General features: G+C 44.2%; 1 protein-coding gene across 2 annotated transcripts; it reads left to right on the forward strand.

Annotated features, from left to right (window-relative positions):
- Positions 1–304: 304 nt before the first annotated feature.
- On the forward strand, positions 305–23,878 carry LOC146861875 (interleukin enhancer-binding factor 2-like). Of its 2 annotated transcripts, none has more exons than XM_085641044.1 (15): positions 305–434; positions 870–926; positions 6,989–7,031; positions 7,187–7,291; positions 7,458–7,535; positions 10,933–11,035; positions 11,122–11,187; positions 14,752–14,868; positions 15,227–15,305; positions 15,868–15,955; positions 16,049–16,110; positions 16,196–16,310; positions 19,854–19,944; positions 20,032–20,214; positions 23,694–23,878. In XM_085641044.1, the coding sequence occupies exons 1-14, from the start codon at positions 430–432 to the stop codon at positions 20,211–20,213; spliced, it is 1,191 nt and encodes a 396-aa protein (XP_085497170.1). In that variant the 5' UTR covers positions 305–429; the 3' UTR covers position 20,214; positions 23,694–23,878. The 2 variants fall into 2 exon arrangements, with proteins under 2 accessions (XP_085497170.1, XP_085497171.1); XM_085641045.1 differs by having other exon boundaries at positions 20,035–20,214.
- Positions 23,879–23,928: the final 50 nt, after the last annotated feature.

The following is a 23,928-nucleotide window of genomic DNA, read 5'->3' on the forward strand; positions in this document are numbered from 1 at the left end:
TGTGAGAAACTGTAATGCATGGATAAAAGTTGCATGAAATAAATGCATTCTTAAACAAATACTAGAACGATTAGCAGCTATTTAAAATAGGTATTTTACCAAAATAAAGCACTTCAAATGCTTGTATCGGAATATTGGTTAGCTTGTTAACATATGTCTATAAATTGTGAATCATGTTGCTCTATATTTAACGATTACATTTATATTCTATGTGGCATCAATGACATATAGAAATTCAAAGATGGCGACGCCCTCTTGTTCAGAACAGTCCCGGCAAGCACGTCTTTCTTCTGCTTCAATTGTTGCCTGCCCGTTCCCAGCTCTCGCGTGGTTTGCCCTCTCCCCCGTGTCTCCTGGTCGTGTGCAGGTCTTCATCGGTCTTCTCCATTCATTGTTACCGGGGCTGCACTTTCTGTCGACGGCGGAATCATGAGGTTAGGGAAACCCGGCGTAAGGGAATTCTCGTCGGGACTAAGCTAAAGCCTGTGGGAGGGAATTGAGTTAAGCAGGAGTAAAAGGCAGGAAAGTAACTAGGCCTTAGCGTAGGACAGACGTTGCGATGGCCTGGCAAAGGTGATGAGAGGTACTAGGGTGGGTTGTCGGATCTCCGCATGTGGTAGGCATGGGTTGGTGGCCCTCCATAGGCCACGGGATACAGCGACTGGTTCAAAGCTCTGTAAATGGATGGAATCGAGAACAAAGCTAAGAAGGCTTGAGTTTAGGTCGAATGGGTTTAAGAGAGGAAGAGGCATACCCCGCTCGTTGTATTTAAATCGTTCGTCACCATTGGTCATGTTCGAGAAGGCCTTAACACAGTTTGCTAAGTTCTATTTAATGGGCACCTAAGCACAATCATTTTCTACTTTCAGGGGCGAAAGAGGACGCGGTCGTGGACGCTTCGGTGCCAGGGGTGGCCTTTCCACCGGGTGAGTTGTTTCCTCGTTTGATTTATGCTTTTTTCCAGGCATCCTTTAACTAGGGTTTGTGATGATTAATTCAGGAAATAGTTCTACCAGCCCGTCAGAGACTTTACAAAATGGCATTATCGTACTCCCCTGCCTGTCCCTACAATGATCGTGCTTGATAGATGGCAGCCCCCTACTCTTTCTCTTAAGCAGCTTATTAAACACTTCTGCTGTAATTTCCTCAGAAAAGACACGCAGTAGAAGGCTTGAAGTGTGATGTATTTGTAACCAAATTACATTACAATCAAAAGTGCTACTTAAAAAAACATACATTGCCAAAAGCATAACGCCATACAACTTCACTATACCAGGTCACGCAAGAGAACCCTCTTGTTATTCTCAGCTAATTTATCTAACAACCTTCCTTATTTCCGCACACTCGTCTATCGTGTCACCCCATATAATTTTCCTTTTAAGCTTACGTGAGTGTTCCTAATTAAGAATGCGTAACGTGTTGCACAGCAAATAAAATCTCTACAGAATTTCCTAACATCCTCTCTTAACCATTCACCTATTTTATCTATCGGTGCAGCATTCGCCTCCCTCGTCTAACTTGCTGGCTCTGTTGTATCACGGTGCTGCCTTATTCCCTGACCACCTCTTCGCTTGAACTTCCAATTTTATTGTACTTTACTTACGATCTCTTACATATAAAATTGATAAAGCGATGATAGAAAACATGTAAAGCTCACTATATACGCACGTTTGTACGTACTGGTCATCTCATTTGTGATGTGTTCGTAGTGTGGACAACACACTTTATTAAAGTTTCTGGAACGAAGACTGGTAGGCTGATTTAGAACTCGGTCCTCTAGGTAAACGTTGTGCGACAGTTCCTGGAGTATTAAAGACTTTGAGCAGACCCATGAAAGTATGTGAATTTGAAAGTGATTTCATTCTCTGCTTTCAGCCAGAGGACGCCTCTCTTTAACTTAGACACATAAACACCAAGTCCTGTGGTGCCTACGCTCCCTCACACTTTCTGCTCCGCCCGTGCGTTCTCCTGCAGTTACAAGTCTAATTTTTAGGTCGAGGACCGTCCGGTCTGCCGAAGGCAGAACCGGAAGTCCGGAGATCTTATGTTTCTTAGTGTGGCTATTTAGCCCGCCTCTCTGTTTGCTTCTCCTCCATTGGCTGGTTTCCTAAACGGAGGCCAGCCATTGGAGGAGAGAGCCGTCCCTCCAAATAGGCTGTCTTTTTCAGATTCGGGGGCGTGTTCCGTGCTGTTCTTTCCACTTTTTAGCCACGCCCTTTTTTAGGCATGTTTTTCTCTCCTCCAGCCAATGGCAAGAGGAGAGAAAAAGAAACACGCCCCCGAAAACGCCACTGCGTTTCTCCGAGGCATTTCTGCTTTGCCTCGGAGAAAGGCAGTGGTGTGCTTGCCTTTTGCTCTGCCTTGTTTGGGTTGTCCCATTAATATGGCCGCCGGAGCCATAAAACTCGGTTGCCCGCGTGCGTTTCCCCTCTCTCGTTTTCTCTTCCCTTTCTTTCGCTCCCTTCTCGCTCCGTCATCTCCTTTTCAGTGCGCTCTCTTCAGACTTCTCTAGCCTCTTGTCCCGGAACCAGTTCGCTCCCTGGCGCGGTGTCGGCTGCGAGCCATGGGAGCGCCCCTGTCATCTCGAGCCAAGTCATGCGGGTGATATCAGGAATGTGTCTATGCATGTGCTGTGTCCGTTTGTGTGGCTGTTTCTGCAGTAGTTTGTGTCTTCCTCCGTGGTGGCTGCTTCTTCCTGTTTGGTTACCGTGTGCGCGATTGCTGGGTTTGAAACTGCCTGAGTAGTATGTGTTTTTATTTATTTAGAGAAGCTTGTGTGCTCGTGTATGCCCCCCGCCCCCCTCCCCGGAATATCGCTGATATCCTCACGGCTCCACAGTGTTGACCCCCGGGGTTCGGCTCTCAGCCCTGCGTGGAAGGGCGCAGGCCCTCCCGGACACGCTCTTGTTATCTAGCGGGCCAGGCTGCCTTTGTGTGGATTCGAAGGAGGTGGAGTCACCCATGTGTGCACAGCGCCTGAGAGGAACGGCACAGTGATCCACGGAGTGTCAGGGGCCAAACGCAGCCACCCCCAATCTCTAAGGGCCCCTTTCAGCCCCAGACATCTGAATATTTGTGACGTGGGAGTCTCAGCCCCCCATCACATCTTGCGGTGGGGGAGGGGGGTATTTTGAGTTACGCCAGGGCTGCTAAGTGCTGTGTGGAAGGTTGCTTTAATACAACAGCTGCCAGCTCTTAATTCGCAACCATTGGCCAACTAGAATCCGCCTTGCGCACAACCACCCCAACAAGCATACCAACACATGGGGAGCTTTGTGTAAATAGCGCCAAGGGCAAAACCAAATTTGGCACCACCACCAGCGCCTTCCGTAAAAAAAATTCCTAGCACCGCCTGTTTCAGCTCTGTTTGTTTTGAGTCCGAGAGTGTCATACATCCTACATACCCCCCCCCCCCCAGTGCTTTAAGACCCTCATGGGTGAGTAGTAGCGCTTTACAAGCCCCAGACTGATTGATAAGTTGGTTAAAAGCTAGGGTTGAATACGACACTGGCAGTTCATGCAGAAGAACAGTGTTTAGAGGCTGCTGTGTGTGGCCTGTGTGCAGAGAGCTGCACGCGCCCTTTGCTGTGTGTCTCAGGTGCTCCCTCGTGTCACCGGGAGCGACCATATCCGCCGACATTGTTCCTTTCCTAAAACAAAACACCCCGAGCCTGGTTAGGGTGGTTTTATCCCCACAGTTCCGCAGTCTCTCGTTCACTTCCGAGACCTGTGTCACACATGTTCACGAGTCTATCTTCCTTTTATGTTTTAACGACCATCTGAAGTTCTGCCTCTTGGGAGCCTCACAACTTTGGGCTCGGTGGCTAACAGGCCACACACACACAGACCGCCCTTCCCCACCTCCCACCGCTTCCTTCTTGCAGAGGGCCTGTCTCTCCTGGTCTTGCACGGGCCAGGCTACAGAAGTATTCATGGGGAGTGGTGTTCCCAAACTTGAAGCCCCACCCCCCTCACTCAGGGGCTCTCAGGCCAGGCTACTGTGCTGAGGGGGCCACCCGCACTGCGGGGGGCCTTAGTTATGCCACTCTTCCTGGGTAAGATCCAGTACTTCAATCTGAAACGGCATCAGATATAGCGCCCAGAAGAGGGGGGTGAACATGCCACTTCTCGGATCCCCCACTCCCAGTTTTATACCAGTGAGTGGCTTAAGGCGAAAACCTTTGTGCGTGAGTGGTTGGTTCTAAGCATTCAAGATACCACAACAGTAACAATATAGAAATGACTAGGCCATGTGCAGGCCTTTTACATTGATTCATTCCCAGTGAATTACACGGGTGGTCTCGCCCAATCTGGTGTCCCCTGATCTAAGGATTCCATGAAGGAACAGACCTGTAAGGAACAAAGCCATAATCTTTTCGTACAATGTCCCAAACACCCCATCCAGAAACAGACCTATCAATACAAGGCCTCAGACACAATCAATATTCAGAAACAGTAACCCATTAATTAAAATTCACAGGCACTCTATCAATATTCAGGAACAATAATCTATTAACAGAAGCTGCCATGCACTCTAGTACTATGACAAAAACAGAAAATACATCAATACCCAAATCGCCTACTGATAAAAAGTCTCTGAAACCCTATGAATATTCAGAAAATACAAACTATATAAGAAAATCTTATACCAATAATCAATATCCACAATAACCCGGGTATTCTGCTATTTCTGCAAGGCAGACAGCCCTGGGCAAGTTTTTGGGGCACAAGCTCTTCTTGTCAGTGGTTATTGGTCAATGCTTCTTGTGAAATACAGGACTCGATTATTTGCAGTCAGCCTCGCATAATGCACAGGGGGTAGCTTCTTCAGGAAGATTGGGGGGGGGGGAGGGGTATGTACGTCAGATTTCCCAACAATCACGCAGGTTAAAATACATTATATGCACTCTCTCTCTATCTCACTACCTCACTCTCTATCACTACATCACTATCTATTTCTATCTCACTCTCACTATATCACAACACACTCTCTCAAAACTTCACTACATCACTCTCTCACTACCTCGCAAATTCACTCTCTCTTTCTAACTCACTAATTCACTCTCTCCATCTCACTACCTCACTCTCTCTCTCAAATACACTAAGGGGCATATCAACAAGGGCTTTATCTCTGCTTTTTTGGCTTTAAAAGCCAAAAAAGCAGAGACAAAACTAGCGCCCTATCAACAACAGGGTGCTAACACGCAAATTTGCATGTTAGCACCCTTTTACTCTACGCTTCCCCTTGCATCTCTAATGAGATGCAAAGGGGGCGTTCCAGAGTAAAATAATAGGAGAAATGTCGCTAAGCGACATTTCTCCTATTATCAAGAATGTCGCTAACCCTGTTAGAGACAAAAAAAGCAGCGCTAACCGCGGTTAAAGCTGCTTTTTTACGTCTGCTAATTTTCAGACTTAGCCATGATATCCTATGGAAGGAGGATATCATGGCTAAGTTTGCCTGTCCCTATCAACAAGGTAACGTGTGATTATTGCTGGGTTTCCAGCGATAATCTCACGTTAGCCTGTTAGCGTGTAGATTTTTATCGCTATTGAGATAAGCGTTGCTAATAGCCCGCTATCTCAGTGATAAAAATTCACGCTAGCCGGCGATAATTATCCTCACGCTAAGAGCGCTGAGCGATAATTATCGCCGGTTGTTGTTGATATGCCCCATAGTCACTTACACTCACTCTTTCACTACCTCACTACATCACTCTCTGTTTCTATCTTAATACCTCACAACATCCCTCACTACCTCACTCTCTCTTTCACTACCTCAATCTTTCTCTATCTCACAACATCACTCACTGTTTCTATCTCACTACGTCAGAAAATACCTCACTAACTCACTCTTTCACTACCTCACTCTCTATCTACCTCACTCTCTATTTCAATACCTCACTCTCTCTCTGCTAATGCAATAGGTATCAGATATGCAAAAAAAAACTAATGCCAATAGAAATGACAATGCCATTTATTTAGGGATACAAAAATGATTAAAAAAATGAGCAATACCAATAGCTCTACCTATAATATTGCCGAGACCATTGCATTGTAAATGCTTGTTTATGATGATATGGGTTGTTTTGCTCCGCGTGGCTAAGTTAGTTTAAATTGAATTCTCTTCTTCCTGACCTCAGCACACCCTTTTGCTTCTTGATTAATTCTCCCGAACAAGCATATTGCAGAAATGGATTGTTGGAAGTGCTTTAAACTTGTCTCCAAGTGGTAGATCGACTGATCCATTCTCCCGGATTCAGAAAGGAAAAGATTAGGCCTGGATTGTTTTTTGGTTCAGTGGAAGAGCTCCCCGTCCGATTCCCACAAATTTAGACGCCAATCGAAGTGTCTTTCAGGATTAGTGCTTTAAAACAGAACTACGCCACATATCGAGTTGGCATGTACAACTTTCGATATCTGATAAGGAAATGGAAAGTTGATCCACTGAGCTCTTCCTCCTCTAATTTGTGCAAGGCAGGTCTCCATCATTTATGTAATGTTCTACGTATTTGTGCAATATTAAATAAGCCGAGCAAACACAATTTAGTACAAATAATTGTACACTTCAATATTACAGTGCATAATGAATTATGTTATGATGCATCCCCAAATGAGCTAGTCTTTAAGATTTTTATAATTAAGAGTTTTTTTGGCCTATTTTAAAATGTAGTTTTGTATGTGCGTTTCTCTTTTTTCTTTAATCTGGATATGATTTTACTTATAACAGAAACGGAAAATGTTTATCTCAATTGAGGGCTAAATCAATTTAATAAGTTTGAACTGGCACATAAAGCAAATTCAGTTTTTTTAAACCTATTACAGCAGCTACCTTTTGGTAGCCTTCTTCAACATTTCTGCATATGTTTTGAGTAAGGTGTGCGTCTTGCATTTTTCCCCATCTCCTTAGAATGTTAAAAGCGTTATTATTCATATTCGGTTCTGCATCTGTTGTAACCTTGACTTACAAATGTTAATTTCATTTTAGGTATCGACCTTTTGTTCCACACATCCCATTTGACTTTTATGTGGTAAGTTTCCTTCTTTCTCTGGAGCATAAGTATTATAGATTAGCCTATTCAGCTACAGGGCTTGCACTGTAATAGACTTGAGTATGGATTCTAGAGAGAACATTTTCACCTGTATATTGTTTCCGGGTTTGAAATAATTATTCTTTCATACTCAGTGCGAGATGGCCTTCCCCCGTGTGAAAAGTGCCCCTGATGAGACCCCGTTAAGTGATGCATTGTTGAAGAGGAACCAAGACCTTGCACCCACACCAGCAGAACAGGTGCCACTTATGAACTTGCTGTGTTTGATAGTTTGCGTGTTGCCTTTGTGAATAGCTCATTTCTGGGAACTTCTTCCAGAAGAAGGCTTGTTTGGATGGTTTGTGTTTGTGCTCATGTGGAACTGTGTTCTCTTCCCCTGTTTACCTTTTCTTATGTCTCCTTTAGGCATCTATACTTTCCCTGGTCACAAAGATTAACAATGAAATTGATAACCTCATTGTGGCACCTGGAACTTTTGAAGTGGTGAGTTGGGATTACTTTTTTTCAATCTGTGTATCACTTCATCACAATTGGTATCTGTTTTTAAAGTAGTTACCTTCCCTCAATATTTGAACTGTTTATGGACATTTACCAAAAATAGAAGGGGGACATGTGCAGTCGGGGAATGTGAATGGAAGACTGGTGACTGTGGTGTGCAAAGTGTATGAAGTAGGCGTCTAAGAGTGAGGGTGATTTCCGTAGTGTGGCACCCTGGATCCAGTTTCATTTGAGTGATGTAGTTTAAATGGAGAGGAAATAAGTAAGACTAAGCATTTTCGAGATGAAATGACGGAGGGTGCAGATGTGTAGTAGAGGAGGGTAAATGTCTGTGTGTAAAGTATAAAAGGATATGTAAACATGATGGTACCTTGGGGGTTATGGTTCGAGGCATGATGATTTGGTTGCTGAAGGGCTGAGATGGTGCGCATGAAAGGTTAGCCCTATACGGATGGTGATTAAATCGAAATGGATGTAGCGAGTGTTCGAGAGACTGAAGTATTAAAGATGGATGAAAAGTAGGATAAACTGAGAAGCATTGTTAATGTTTGGGAAGATAGTAATATTTGTGCATGTGGCTCTTTTAAGAGTATGAGTGTTAAGATATTGGGTATTGTAAGCCGATTTGGTAGATATGAGGGTAGATCTGATGACAGCATGGGCATATTTGTAGTTCTCAAGATAATTCATGGTTGGGTTTTACCTTCCCGTTAAGGATGAGTGAAACGGTTTTTCAGTGCTTTAATGTCGCGGAAAATCTAGTGCCGAAGTCGAGGGGTCAAATATATTTCTCTGCATGTCAGTAAGTTGAGTTCAGTATGGGTGTGAGGTTGTGAACTTGATGGCTAATGTGATTAGTTCTATTGCTGATGGACCATGTGTTCTGTAAAGAGAACATTGTAATATAGGGTCTATTGGTTGCAGCTCTCGTACTCGCATGTCTTATTTGCATTTGATGGGGGAGGGGAGTATTTACCCAGAATCCAAATTGTTGGAGGTAAGTGATGAACAGCGTAAGGGGGTAGGCCATGAAAGCCCTATGTATTGTAGTAAAATGGTGCTAGTGATGGGGTGAATTATGAGCTCTTGTGATACTCTGAACTAGTTTGAAGATGGTTCCCTTTGGTCCTCAAATGGAGTTGCACGGTTAGGAGTCAGTTAGTGATTGTACTGCAGAATTTATATTGCTAAACAGTGTAGAGTATGTGGTTGGAAGGATGTTAACTTTGTTTTGATCTTTTGTGGGAAGTATTTCCATGCCCTTTATTAGCCACAGGGGTGCAGTTATTTTGTTATGGACACAGCACATAGCCGTGTGGTGGATGAAGTGTGAGAGACAGACGCTCTGTTTTATAGTTTTAAGTATGCTGGTAGCTTTGAACAGATCTGCACATCTCTTTATAGTATTTCTTAGGCTATAGTGCTGAGCTGATTACTGCACTGGGTTGTCCAATCTGAGATTTTCTGTGTAGTTCTGGTCTTGAGATAGCATGGTTGGAAGAAGGGAAAAGCTGAGAGATCAGTTGGGATTAGCATTATCTCAGTCTGTTTGTAAGATGTAAAGAAGCACCTGCCCTGGTGGACTGTATTAAAGTCCTCCACGTTGTCCAGGAATGTGTGACTTCTGTTCAGATTCTCCATGCCTGTACATTTGCGGTTGATTACTGCCTGTTATTGTCTCGTATTATTGTGGGCCATGACCGTTTATATGAAAGTACATAACTATACAATGCCATGGCAAACCATACATCAGCCTGTAGATTACCTGCGTATCCAAAGCAGTTTGCTGGTTGAGGTGTTCGTGAGTTGTAAACTGCGGATTACGCATAAAGGTGCATCAGTTTTCTGGGCTCTGTTGCCGGGTTGTGGGTGATAGTTATCTAGGAAATAGCCTTATTACACTGTCTAAAGGAGTGTATTCGCTATTGAGTGCTAATAATGTTGGCTGTTGATGAATTCCAGAGCTTGGTGGCTTCTACTGAGAAAGTAGTGCCTTCTACAGATTTCCTGTAGTAGGGTGATGTAAGAGGTGCAAGCCTAGATCGCAGTGTTCTGTTTCAATCAATCAGTATTTTTAAAGAGCTGCTATTCACCCGTGAGGGTATCAACGGGCTTGATTGACGGGCTCAGTAGAACTGCCAGGTCTCGAGTCTCTTCTCGAAGTCTGTCTGGAGGTGTAGGCGTTGGCTATTCTAGGAGTTGGCGGCGAGGCAAGAGAAGGAACAGCTTCTACTGGCTTTAGCCGATGCGTTGTCTGTACTAGGGAGAGGGAGCAACGGTTGGTGGAAGTTCAGGCGGTGGTTGATGTATGCTGGTACTTGGTTGTGGAGGGCTTTGTAGGCATGAGCCACCATCTTGAATTGGCATCTTTTGTAGACTGGGAGCCATGGGAGGTTCCTTAGGTCCGTGGCGATGTGGGTCTGTTTGGGTAGTTTGAGGGTGAGTCTGGCTGCTGAGTTCTGTATTGTCTCAAGTCCTCTCATGAGTTTGGTGGTGGTTCCTGTGTACAGTATGTTGACAGTCCAGCTGGCTGGTGACTAGGGCCTAGAGAAGACAAATAGCTACTGCGTTAGCAGTGGCAATATGTGTATTCTGTGGCGATGTAAGCAATCTCAATTACCCACTCATGACGACTGGCTACGTGACATGGCAATGGCAGCGGTGCATCAAAAAACAATTTACAGACTTGCAGATCAGACACACATAAATAATTCCATACAGGTTTCTTTTCTATCAGAAATGCCATAATAAGTGACTTTCAAGTACCCTGGTTACACTCTTTGCTGTGAACTCATTTATGCGTATACCTTGCTCTAATATAAGTCTCTGTGTTATTAGTTGGTCCCTATATTGGTCCTCCTTAGAGAATACAATCCGTTCTCCCTCTCCCCGCATATTTCTAGACTATTATGAAAGTTTGGTATGACTACAATGACCGGTCTGGTTAGAATTTTGTACACTGTTCGCCTGTACTGCACTATAAAGTAAAATTTGGTTTGTGTTGTAAGAAATGTATTTGTAATAGCGTGATAAACCAGGCCACATAGCTCAATGGCATTGTTCTTTAGGCACTAGTGGCGCAGCATCTCTTTTATTGCAGTGCATCCTAAATAATTGAAAGTAGGGGGAATAGTTGTTCGCATGCGCTGGATTGGTGAAAGTTTCTTCAAAAGTGACAGCTGATTTTCATTAAAGGCTACTGAGGGCTGTCTTGATTCCAAGGAACTGTTGATTAGCAAAGTGATCACAGATGATCAGCAAAACATTTTCAAATGCTTCACATGGTTGAATATTATCTTTCTTGTCTCTTTGGTAAGGAGAGAAATTAACATACGACTTCCTTTTCTTAAGCAGTGTTTGTTTATGTATTTTTTTTATACAGCAAATAGAAGAAGTTCGTCAAGTTGGCTCCTACAAGAAGGGTACTATGATGACTGGTCATAACATTGCAGATTTGGTGGTTATATTGAAGATCTTGCCTACCAGTAAGTACTACACCACTGTGCCTGGGTAGTTATTTTATGGCGTGATGGTCAAACTGGCTTTAACGTATGCTTTTTCTTCATTACAGTGGAAGCAGTTGCAGCCTTGGGGAACAAAGTAGTTGAGACCCTTAAAGCCCAAGATGCATCAGAAGGTTAGTTTTATTCATTTTTGACCTAATATTTTATTGGAAATTAAACTCCGTATAATACCCATACCAAGCGTACTCTTCAGCTTGGTGCGTAACAATTATTTCGGTATCTTAGCATTGCTAGTATGTTTAACCAATCTAGAAAGGGTAGTGAGTTGGGTATCTAATTTAATGCCTTTTAGGTCTCTGCTTTAGACGGCGCATGCGCTGTCTCGAGCTGTGCTCTATATATCTTGTGCGCTTCAGCCCACCAATAAGCTTTCCATTTGCTGTCTCCATCACTCTCCTATTCTTTCTTCCCATTCGTCCATGGCATGCATGCGTTATGCCTCTTTGTGTGTTTAGCCCTCCCTGAGAGCATGGCCTAAGCACTAGTATCCATCCCTAGCTGCCGTTTTAAAACCTATTTTAGGGCCTACTTATTTCTTTGGTTTAACAGCACTCTACACAGTGCTTGTGCTTTTCCCAGCTGTACTTGCAAGGGAACACTTTGTCGTTGATCGACTGCTTGCATAACAATTGCTCGCCAGGTGCAACACAACATCGGACCATAAATAAACATTCATGCAAAACAACATTGCATATCCTCATCTTTGTTATCGGCAGCATTTCCACATGCTTTTCTGTCGTCTCCTACCTGCTTCCTCCCACGCTTGCTCTCCGATACATATAGAATGTAAACACGTCCCGAGCGTTTAAAACAATGTTTACTTTCCCCCTACAAACCCCTCCCCCACACTCAGACACCCACCCACCCTTTTGGCTTGTGAAATGGACAGCCACGCAACATTACCAATGAGACACTAAAAGGGGACAACTGGGAAAGAGGTGTGGAGCAGCGGCCAGGGCGACTGATGCCGAACGCTGGGGATCACGGTTCGATCCCCGGCACCGGCGGCAGGTCTGCCCAGCACCCTGTTACTCTGGGCAATAGCTCACTTAATCTTCACGCCGGCCCCCAGCGCCGGGATGCCTACGGGTAGCTGTGCGCTTTACAAATACTGGATTTACCTACTGGATTTAACTGGGTGGGAGCAGTAGCTCAATTTTTCTGTACATCAAGATGGCAGTGCTTCACGTAGCAGCTGTTTCACCTGGAAGTACTAATAAAATTCCATGCAACATGGCAGTCTCCTCCTGTATTGTACGTGAAATATAATAATGCAAAATATGGCCTTTATTATCTCGAGCAACATAAAAACAAAGCGATGCGAACAACCTAGTGACTCGTATGTTGAACATGCGCTTCTTGAAAACCAGGCAGCTCTGTGCTAAACATGGCCATGAACCTTGTGTTCATCTGGTGTTTTGGCTATGCGCATCGAGAAAAGACTGCGTCATGGATTAAAAGCAAGAAGTCTACTCGATGCCACTATCGCTGCCATCGTCGCTGCTCCTGGCATGATTGAGGTACTAATTGCTCCTTCAGACATTTCTAGCATTTTCTATGCTACCTCACACTGCTACTGTGAATTCTGCCTGCACTGTTATAGTTTCAATGGCACACTAGGCTGGGCATATAATGCGAGGTTTTAGATTGAGCCTCCTGTTCTTGCACCCTGTATTCCTGTTCAATTGTGGGTAGTGCCTGCTGTCCCATCATTGCTGCTTTTTAACTGAGGTCGCAGTCCCCAGTTATTTGTGTCCTGGGTAGAACAGTGTCTCTCCTCGCCTCACAAGCTGTTCTCACTATTCTGGCAAGTCTGCTGCACACTATCTCTGCTGGGCCCCCAGAACCTCATTTTGGTTCAGGATCTTATCAACCTGTAGATTACTCGCACATGATGTTGATCTCCTTCGGTATCGGTACAGCAGCCCAGAATCACTACAGCAGTAAATCTGCTATTTATTCCCTCTGCGCCCACGCCCTCCCCCAAACCCCCCATTGGCATGCGAGCTCTTTCCATAGCGCTCGCATGCCAATCCTCAAAACACAATACCACTCCACATTACACTCCATGACACACACCATCCCACTCCACGTATTCCACTACTCAATACCACATAATTACTACCCACAATTCCAATGCACTCCATGCCACATAATTCAACTTCACACGGCACCACACAATTCCACGCCCACCGGTTCCACAACAAACCGCTTGCTACAACCAACACTCCACACCACATACATCCACTCCACAACACCTAGCTAAGAGACAGTAACCTAGACAATGGCAAAAGCTCTGATTGCTGAAACCTATTGGCTTTGCCAATGCCTGTTAAACCTGTTATTGAGTAGAAACAGTCTACTGTAGATTATGGACATGCCATTGCTGGCACTTCCAAAAACGTATTTCATCCGGACCTGGGAAAACCAAAACACAGGAGGAGCATGTCGACTGTGACTACAAACGAGAATCGTGGCTACACTTCCTGTGCTGTTGCCCAGCCTTAGCAACCGAAAGGAGAATCCTTCTTAGGGAACTATGCCTGAGTGAAAAAGTAAGCACCTGCCTCGAGGCCTCTCCGTATGTCTCGCGCAAAAGGAAACTCACATCCAGGCCTGCCGTTGAAGATTTGTACAATCTATTAGGACCGCTATTCGTCCCCGCACTGGCCCTCAACCTAGCCCTCCTATAGTTCAAAGGCTGATTCTGGATTACATTAAATACAGGACCCTGAAAGAACGTGGACCCTTCCTTGAATGCAGCAATTAAAACCGGAGACTTCCAACTGTTTCACCCAAAGAAAAGTTGGCTCTAAACTGTCAAATCTGCAATGTATATTCGCAATCACTTTATAAGAGATCTCTGACTAAAGCCAGTTAAAGTAGTACCTGCGGAGACTGGGATAACTGACGAGCCAGACAGGTGACATCCTTCATCAGGGCCAGACGTAGCACAACGGACAAAGGTAAACACGAGAATAAGCCAGAGTCACCAGATGGCACATAACATTTGCACTTTAACATATAAAATCTGTTATCTCCCACTAAGTCGCAAAGCACAAGCACTTTATTAGAGAATTAGTACCAACGAGTAGAACGGAAAGAAACTAAGACCTGGAAATTTGAAGAGCCAGACGGGTGACACTCCCCTACGGGGCTGGTTGCAGAGCAACGGTCATCTGCAAACATGAAAATAAGCCCAGAGTCAAACCATGGCACTTATTAATTGCACCGTATCAGAACTTTTAATCTTTATGAATTATGGTTCCTATTTAATGTAATGGTTTTAATTAACTTGTGCAAATGAAATTCAACTAGCCAACCTACTGTATCAACTCCTAATCTTGAAATAGGCCGACTAAATGCTTAATCTCTTGTAAAGGAGCAGAATTCCAAGTAGTAAACCTTGGCGTGTAAGTTTCCAATTGTTGCTGATCTCCCGTAAGTAATGTTGTTTGCCTTGATTGGTACTGTACAAGTGGCCAGATAATACTAGTATGCAGGAATGTGTATTTACACAACTATAACCTGGCTGGTTAGCAAAGGAATGCTGTGTGGGCGGGATAGTGGACAGTTGGAGATTGTGTACTTAAGTACGGTAGAGTGCAGTCTATGTGCTAGTGCAGTACAGATCTGTGACTGGATATTGCTCTAATTGGACCTATTTTATTTTGTAGAGTTGTTAATGGAAGTCAATGAAACTGGCTTTGATATCAGTTCTGCGGATGCTACGGTTAAAGTCCTCATCACCACAGTGCCCCCCAACCTCCGGAAACTGGATGGGGAACTTCACTGTAAGTTCCATTGGACCGAGCCCTTTTATTGGCTTCTTCTAAATCCATCTGTAATTACCAACCCCCATTTGTTTCCTATTCCCAGAGTCCTTCTTTGAAGTTTGCACAACTTTTGCTTTCCTGCCTCCGTATTACCACCTTCTCCTCACGTCTACATTTTTTGCTCACTTTTTTATGCCGTATACAGATGGTCAGGTTAACTCCTCCATCAAATATTGTGCATCTTTTGTCCGTTCCCTTCTGCATTCCAGTCTGCTAAGTTCTGACATAAGCCAGCCGCTGCTTGTCCTCATTCTCCCATGCAGACATTGTAAGGACCTGTTCAATGCCATTAATCCATACCGTCTCTCTGTTTCAGTGGATATTAAGGTGTTACAGAGTGCCCTGGCTGCTATCAGGCATGCTCGCTGGTTTGAGGAGAATGCATCACAATCCACGTAAGTTTGAACTGCCTAGCACCTTTATCTAGAATTCTTCCTCTTATCATATTCAACAGGGTTGGCCCCTTGTCTGACAGTCATTTTTGCTCGCATGAGATGCAGCAACGTGTTTATCGCATGTACTTTGCATGGTACATTTAAGTAGAGGTGTGGCCAGGGCGACTGACTCCGGAATCTGGGGATCACGGTTCGATCGCCGGCGGCAGATTAGCCCAGCACCATGTGACTCTGGGTAATAGCTCGCTTACTCTTCCCGACGGCCCCCAGCGCCTAGAGACCCTTCTAGGGATTGTTTGCGCTTTACAAATGTGGATTACTATTATTAAGTAAAGGTGGGATGCCGATGAGACTTTGGCTGTCACCAAGTGACTTATACCATATGGTGATCATATAACATGTACAGTCCATATTGTAAACTATACTGTTCTTCGACTCTCATTGTAATGAAGGATGGATACATAAGTGCTGTGCATTAAGTACAAACTTATTTGATGTAATTGATTTATTTGTACATTCTGGTTTCAAGTTAATGACCTAGTAAATTGATTTCTCTTTCCAGAGTGAAAGTTTTAGTCCGATTGCTTAAGGATCTGAGGAACCGGTTCCCTGGGTTAGAGCCGCTAACCCCATGGCTAATTGATCTCCTGGTATGTGATTATGGTGGTACTCCAGTGGAGATGGTACTTTGCTTGTGTCTTTCTGCACAATCCTACTCTAAATTGACATTTTCACATCTCTAGGGTCACTATGCAGTAATGAACAATCCTCAAAGAACGCCCCTTGCTCTCAATACTGCTTTCAGGTATGATTAAGGCTTTGTTTATGTCTCCTGAGTAGGTAAATCAGCGCAGCACACAGTGTTACTGTTTCATTTGTTTCTCCATCAGGCGCTGTCTGCAGATACTAGCAGCTGGACTCTTTCTGCCTGGCTCTGTTGGAATCACAGACCCCTGTGAAAGTGGAAACTTCCGCGTTCACACTGTTATGACTCTTGAGCAGCAGGTAAGGTGGCTTTTGTACAGATGGAAAAGCAGATTGGCATTTGTTTGAGCCATATCTGCACAAAAGTGTATACCAGGGATTAGGTTGGATTTTGCATCGTCTGTGAATTAATATAGAATATAGTAGCATAATCCACCTTGAAAAAAGGACTCTACAGACAAGTTACTGTATTGGCGTTGATTCAGTTTGGAGAGAACGATTTTGAAGGATAGGTTTTTTGCATAATGCCTTAAACTTCCTTCTAATTGTACATTTGACTGACCCAGATTTTTTTAAATTATTTTTTTAAACAAATGTTATTGTCAAATTGCACAGACGCAGGGCTCTGTACCCCAGAGGCCACTGCCGTATCAATTTATACATTTGCAAGACAGCAACTGACCATTTTGTAAAACCAAGCAACCAAAATATTTGACATTGAGCATCTGTTAGGTTATCGGACCCTCCATCCCCAACTTACCCCACCCCGAGTTGCGCAACGACCCCTGAGACCAGTCCACCAGCCGATAATAGAGGACTAAAGGAAACCATAAACGAGAAACCAGAACCGAAGTAGAAAAGTGCCAGTCTTAGCGCACACACCCACCCCAGGCTAACCCACCCCCCCACCCCCTGTGCCAGGCCCAACCTCGCCATCCCTAGGAGGTTTTTGAGCCCTCAAAAAGTCTCGCCAGACCAGCACATGCACTGAGTCAGGAGAGACCTAAAAAGGACATTCTCCGCATTCAATGCGATCCTGTCGGAGAAGCCCGGAGTCCACTCAAATCCCTCAAGCTGTGCGTCGATACACACCCAGGCCGCCAATGGTTCCATGGCTAGGGTGAATAAATATGGCGACATGGGGCACCCCTGTCTGGTGCCACGCCAGATAGGGAAGCTGGACGAGACCGCTCCTGCCACATGCCCCGACGCTGTCAGATCGGTATACAGGAGCATAAGATACAACAAAAAATGGGGGCCAAAATTAAGTCTACGTAGGAGGGCGAACAGGTAGACCCAGCTCAGGGAATCAAATGCCCTGTCCATGTCTGCCAGTAAGAGTGCAGCCGGCTCCCCAGTCCGTCGGACCGCTGCCAGCGCTACTTGTGCCCGCCTTATGTTGTGCCGCGTCCCCCTCCGAGGCATGAACCCGGCCTGGTCTGGGTGTACCAAGGCCGAAATGTGGGGCAAGAGGCAGTTAGCCAGTGCTTTAGCCAAAACTTTGGCCTCCACATTAAGAAGAGAGATGTGGCGGTAAGAGGCGTGCTGCTCCGGGGGCCGAACAGGCTTATGAAACACCACCATGCCTCCAGTCCGGGGGGAGCCGACCTGCCTCCTCCACCGCCACCCGGTAATAAGAGGCCAACTGTAAATTGTACTGGCGAAAGAACTCACTGGGGAACCCATTGGGTCCAGGTGCCTTTCCCGAATTGAGCTCTTCCAGGGCCTTACCCAGCTCCTCCTCTGACAGGGGGAGCTCCAGTTGTTGACACGTCTCATCGGACACCGCTTTGGGAGGGAGGTCCGCAATGAACTTGTCGACCGTAGCCTCCGGCAAGCACTCCAGAGGGGCGTATAGATCTGCATAATAGGTGGTGAAGCTCTCCGCTATAGCCTTAGGGTCTATTATCCGCGCCCCACCCGGAAGGGCCTGGGGATGTAAAGCGCCCTGGCAGAGCCGATGTAACATCTTACTCGACTTGTCACCCCATTGACCGATTCTGCTATGCATTGCCAGCCAGACTTGGCGAGCCTCGTCCATTAGGAGAGAGGCATAGGACTGCCGTGCTAGGAGTAGCTGTCGCACTGCCGGCCCTTCACCCGGCTCAGACGCTCAAGCGCTTCTACCTCAGCCCGGATCAACTCCTTCCGCCGCTTTCTACCGGCCGCCACCCACCATGCTATGTCCACCCCACGTAGTGGGTTTCAGTGCTTCCCAAAGTGTCACGGCACTGGAGACTGACCCCACATTGGCGATAAAGTAGTTCGCGATTGCTTCCCTCATGTGCCTCTCGTATTCAGCATTCTGCAAGTTCCATACTGAAAGGCGCCAACGGAAGGGTTGCATACCCCTGCCCAGCTGCAGCTAAACGAACACCGGAGAGTGGTCCGATAACCCCCGAGGAAGGATCCCAGCGACACTACACTCGTTGCAGTCGCCCGGGGGACAAAAACAGTCTATCCTAGAGAATGACTTGTGGACCGCTGAGATGTACGTAAACTCCCTCCTGTCACCATGAGTGTGTCACCAGGTGTCTACCCAATCAAGGCATGTAACCAGAGAGTGCAATTTCGTGGGATGATTGCCACCTAGGCCCCCGCCAGCCCTGCTTTTGTCCCTGCCCATATCGACCACATCATTCCAATCTCAGCCCACCACAGAGGCCACGTCTGGCATGTCAGCCCACAGGGAGAGTAGCTGCTCCACCAAAGACCACTGCAAAGGGAGGGGGGGGGCGTACACACAGCCCAACACAATAGGATCCTCCCCAATCGTGCCCCTGCGTATCCAGCCATTGTTGCGTATGCACGTATGGGAATCGCTACTCCCCTGGAACCCTGTATGCACCCAGCGTGTAAAACCTGTTGGAAGCCATAGCGCTGCAGGCACAGGACCTTGGAGCCCAGCAAATGGGTTTCCTCCAAAAAGAGAATGTCAGCTCTGGCCCTCTTAGCCTGACGTAGGACAGCCCCTCGCTTAATTTTATCCAGGACCCCACTCACATTCCAGCTAACAATGCGGAAAGTGCCCAGGGACACCCAAGCATCTACTACCCCACTAGCCATTTGGTAACAAGCAATGGTGTAACACGGATAGGAGGTCCAGACAGTGGGTGTGTGTGCCTGTCGTGGTGAACCCTGTGCGAAAGTGCAACTTGGCTGACCCTGAAATTTAAATGTCGCAAGTTTAATTTTTTTTGTTTTCCTGTTTTCGGAGTAACTTCGCTTTTATAACCTCATAGCCTTTATCAAAGCAACCTGAAAGGTCACACTCAGCAGATTGAAAGTATTGGTAGTTAATTAGCAACTGAACTCTGTTACGAATTGTTGTCATGTGTACAGTGGTTACTAAAAATGCACTTATCTTTGCTGAGCTTCTAAATGCACAAAAACATCAACACCTGCATTAACTGGTCACGAATATTATGAGGTGTGGTGGATAGCGGAGCGACGCCTATATTTACTTGGCTGAACCAATTGTTGATGGTTACGGTTTTAAATACTTTTCCCCCAAATGAAAGCTTAATTCAACCTTCCCATGGAAGGGATTGTTAAATATATTGTGCAAGGAAACTTTCTTTGCTTGACTGTGAATCGGAGTGTGTTCTGTCAATTTTACATGCCTATCAATGTTTGGTTGCTGATATATGCAATGACTTTAAGCCTTGGGTTACAGAACTATCTAGCTGGGTAAAGTTGTCAATATAAACGTGAGTGATTTGTGTCATTGTATACAAATGTATTATGCACTTGTTTTTTTTCCCTCTCCTTTGGAGCGTTCCTTGACGTTTGAGTGGCTCAAACTTTTGCATTTAGGTGATGAATCTTGTTCTTTTTGTTTAGGATATGGTTTGCTTTACGGCACAGACTCTAGTCAGGATACTTTCACATGGCGGCTATCGAAAGATCTTGGGGCAAGATGGCGATGCGAGCTGTAAGTATCCTTGCATGCTTTACCCGAAGGCAATCTCTAAAGCTGATTGTTTTGATGTTTTAACTCTCAGCTGTTGTTTGTTTCCAGCAGATCTTGCCACTGAGATTTCAACCTGGGATGGCGTAATAGTTACTCCTTCTGAAAAGGCTTATGAGAAGCCCCCTGAAAAGAAAGAAGAGGAAGAGGAGGAAGAAGAGGAGGAGACCTTGGCTGAGGGTACTGAGGTAGCTGAAGAGGAGGAGGAAGAGGGCATGGAAACAACTGAATAAAGTAGGTAACGGATTTCAGTTGATTCAGGCTAACTTCTTTATGTTGCTTTAGCAGAGAACTTTACATTTACTGATAAGCAGAAAAAAATACTGAATCCAGTAAATAAAGGATGAAAGCTGGGCACAAACTTGAGCGTTGAGTGAATCCAGGGGACTTAAGATTCTTGAATAATGAAACCAGGAGGGTTCAGATTCTGGAATAATGAAACCAGGAGGGTTCACCTTTTTTTTTTTTTTTTTTTTTTTTTTTTTTTTTTTTTTTTTTGTGGTGAACTGGAGCAAGTGGCATACATTGTGGGTATTTCCTGATTTGTGAAAACGGCATACATGATTGAATAAATCACGTGTGTAATCACCTTTTTTCATTTTTGAATTCTTGCATCAGTGAATGAAAGGTACAATCATTAAATCAAAATCTATAAAAACCCATGTTCGCTTTTTCAGGCATTGTTAGAATATGAGCCATTCAGTTCGCGCCTGGATCACCATTGGCTTTCATTGCCATTTAAATATTTTGCTGTAAACATTGTGATGGTTTGCCAAACCTATGACTGTTTCCAAGCATATTCCCTAATCTCTCTGAAAACTCTCATGGATTAACTAGTTGTTAAGGGGGCTTGAAAGATGCGAGTAATCCAGCTACTTGGTACTGTTTTGAAAGCAAACTAAGGTTGTTTATTGCAGTGGAAGCATTTAATCACAGTTCTCAGTCACTTGTATTCTTTCCGAATAGTAACATATCTGTGTATATTGCATTCAAGAAAATAATTTTGGAAGTGTATTTATTTTTGTGTTGAAAATAATCTACGAACTTGACTGCACGAGGCCCCAATCAAAACAATTTTTTTTTTTTTATCATAAGGTTATTATGACAGTTGTTTATCGTAATTTTTCTTCGCGGTCACAGAGCCTGGAGCAGAGGGATATTATAGGCAATATATTTTTGTTATATGGTTACCTTCATTGCATTTTTATGTTGAGCACTTTTTGTAACCACCTGCATATAGTCAGTCCAGTGTTCTTTATAAGAAACAGTGATCGAAAGCAGATCAATGTGAGCTTGAACAAACAATCCTATGTGCTTCAGCAACTTTTTCTGTTGCGTGTCTTTTAAGAGAATGATGCTCTGGTCTTTTCTAAAAACTTGTATCTTTCAGTTACCGGGAAGCCTCAAGTACCCCCTAAGCATCCACTAATGAAGTAATGCTTAGTCATTAAAATCATATTTCTTTTCAGTTGAAGATGTTGCTTTTCGTTGACTAATGATATTCTAAAGCTTGTTTCTTCTGAACCAATAGACATTGAAGAGTGATCTTGTTCACTTAAATACATTTTACAAGTCTTAACAGTCTGCCCCTTGTATTAATCACTTTTGTAGTCTGTCATTAAACTACTCTGAATTAACGAGTTTCTCTAAATGATTGGAACATTGACTTTGATCTGAAGTCCAAGGTTTGTAAGTAGTCTAAACTCTACAAATTGATCAGTTTTTTCAGGGGCTGGTTTTAAGCAGCCAATATTCGAAGTAAGCATAGCTGAGCACTCCATGCTCTGGTAATCACTGTTCCCCACATATCCTTTTTGAGAAGGCATGTGAGGGTCAGATTTGAGGCAGAAGAGGACTTTGTACTCTTAGTATTGAAAATTTTGCTCAAACTTGAACTTCAGAAAGTGGCTACCCTACACAGATTTTAATGTGAAACCGAGTGTGTGCAGATTGTGCAATCCTACGGTCTCCTTGATGTAAATTAAGAAAAATCTGGTCTAGCAACATCCCAAATCTGCATTTTGGCTTGTTTGCAGTCATTCGATCCGTGGTTGATTGAAATTTGTGTTTTGGACCTTTCCTCTTGATTAAAATGTTGCAGGAACAGTTGGCTTAGTTCTTCGGCAGTTCGCAACTGGTCCCACTGAAATATATTTTTTATTGAGTGACCTGTGCGAACTGATCTAATACTAAATGCTCCCGTCAGCCTTGGTGGAATGTTTGAGCAGCAGTGAGATCTGAACTGCCATCCTGGCCACTGAAAAAAGGGGTTCTAATTTGGTCACGGGGACTATCTTCTGTAGCAATTTCCCATAGGGTATGACCCTGCTGTTGACGGCTTAAATCTCCTGTAACTCTATCTTCAAGTAAACTGCCTTAAACTGCTCCATATTCATCTTAATGTGTATGAATTTTATTGGAATGAGCTGCAAAGACTGGTCATCTAGGCCTTTTCTCTGTTTATGGTGTTGGAGGTAAGATGCATCTACGATATTCTGCTCATGGAGATGAACATTGCTCTTACCTGTTCTACTCTTGATTTTAGCTTCACGGCACCTTGGTTCCCATGGGTTAAGGTGGTTTATTTATACCTGGGCAGTACTCATGAGCCAAGAGGTCTACTCTAGCCTTGCTGATTAATTGGTTGGATATAATTGCACCCTCTTATCTTTTTTCGGGGGGGGGACTCAAAAAGAGAGGAAGCACCTCAGCATTTGGTACGTTTGAGCTGACGTATCTAGGGCTCATAATATGTAGGAAAGGCCTTCTTTCAGTTACTTTATTCCTTGTACTTTTGATGGTTTCTCTAAACAAAATAAACGTATCCAGCAGGGCACCCTGTCCCCTTTGTGTGCGAAGTAAATTATTATTATTATTCTGAGTTTTGTATAGCGCCTGGTTACCAGATAGGCATCCCAGCGCTTTATAGTTGATGCTTAACCTTCAGGATTTCTTTCCTCTGCAAGAAAACCTGCAGTGTAGACGTGATGAAAGAGAACCATGATAATGCCTCCATGAATAAAAGTCTGAAAACCGTACAGATGCCCCAAACTGTCTAATGAAAGCAAAAAAGTTTTTAGTCAAATTGCCTTTATATAAACTGTAGTGTTCAGACATCCCATGCACACATACTGTAATATCTGGACTGACTGGTTTATTGCACATGAATGCAGATACTGTATGGTCTATGAAGTAAGGCTTGTGGAGGAGTTTGTTTCCACATGGATGGTAGTGGTTTTGCATCAATATCCTATGCTATTCTGAATTGCCATTTTGTTAAAATGTGATTCATTGTTTTTTGTGGTTTTTTTTACAAAAATTGAGGATGGGTAAAGAATGCAGCATTTACCCTGCGCAGTTTCCCAAAAAATACTGTTGCACCGTGGACGTTGCATTTGGTTGAAACAATTAAATGAAATGTTTGAGTGCCCAGATCACGTCAGGCGAGTTATATCATTTTAGGAGGGCCAGCTTTTAGTGTCCTGAAATTGTGCTGCATATCTTCTGGTAGATATGAACAATTGTTTTGTTCAGTATTGTTGAAGTATGCAGGAATGATTGTACACACTTTGTGTAACAATAGGGCGGTATACTATGGTGTAGGATTTCTGTTAAGATACTGCTGTTTCATGTTGGTTTTCTTTGCCACTCGCCTGGACTGTTTCTCACGGAACAACCATCACCATCATAACAGTTTATTTCTGTTTTCCCAGGTGGTGTGTTCATTCGCCCAATACAGAACTTCATCACATCCTGAAGGAGAGCTTCAACGACCATTCTAGACCAAAACCAGCCAAGAATTTAATTATTTTATTTTGACCGATGTGATTTGTGAACCCCTTTTTTGTATATGTTCAGTAGTTTTTATAATGGAATAAAACGCTATTTTGTTCCTTTTTATCTTGTGTGTTTACTGTTGTACTGTTTTAGGGTTTCCATTGTGTGCGG

Source organism: Triturus cristatus, chromosome 2_2 (genome assembly GCF_964204655.1).
Source record: "Triturus cristatus chromosome 2_2, aTriCri1.1, whole genome shotgun sequence".
NCBI classification, from domain to species: Eukaryota; Metazoa; Chordata; class Amphibia; order Caudata; family Salamandridae; genus Triturus; species Triturus cristatus.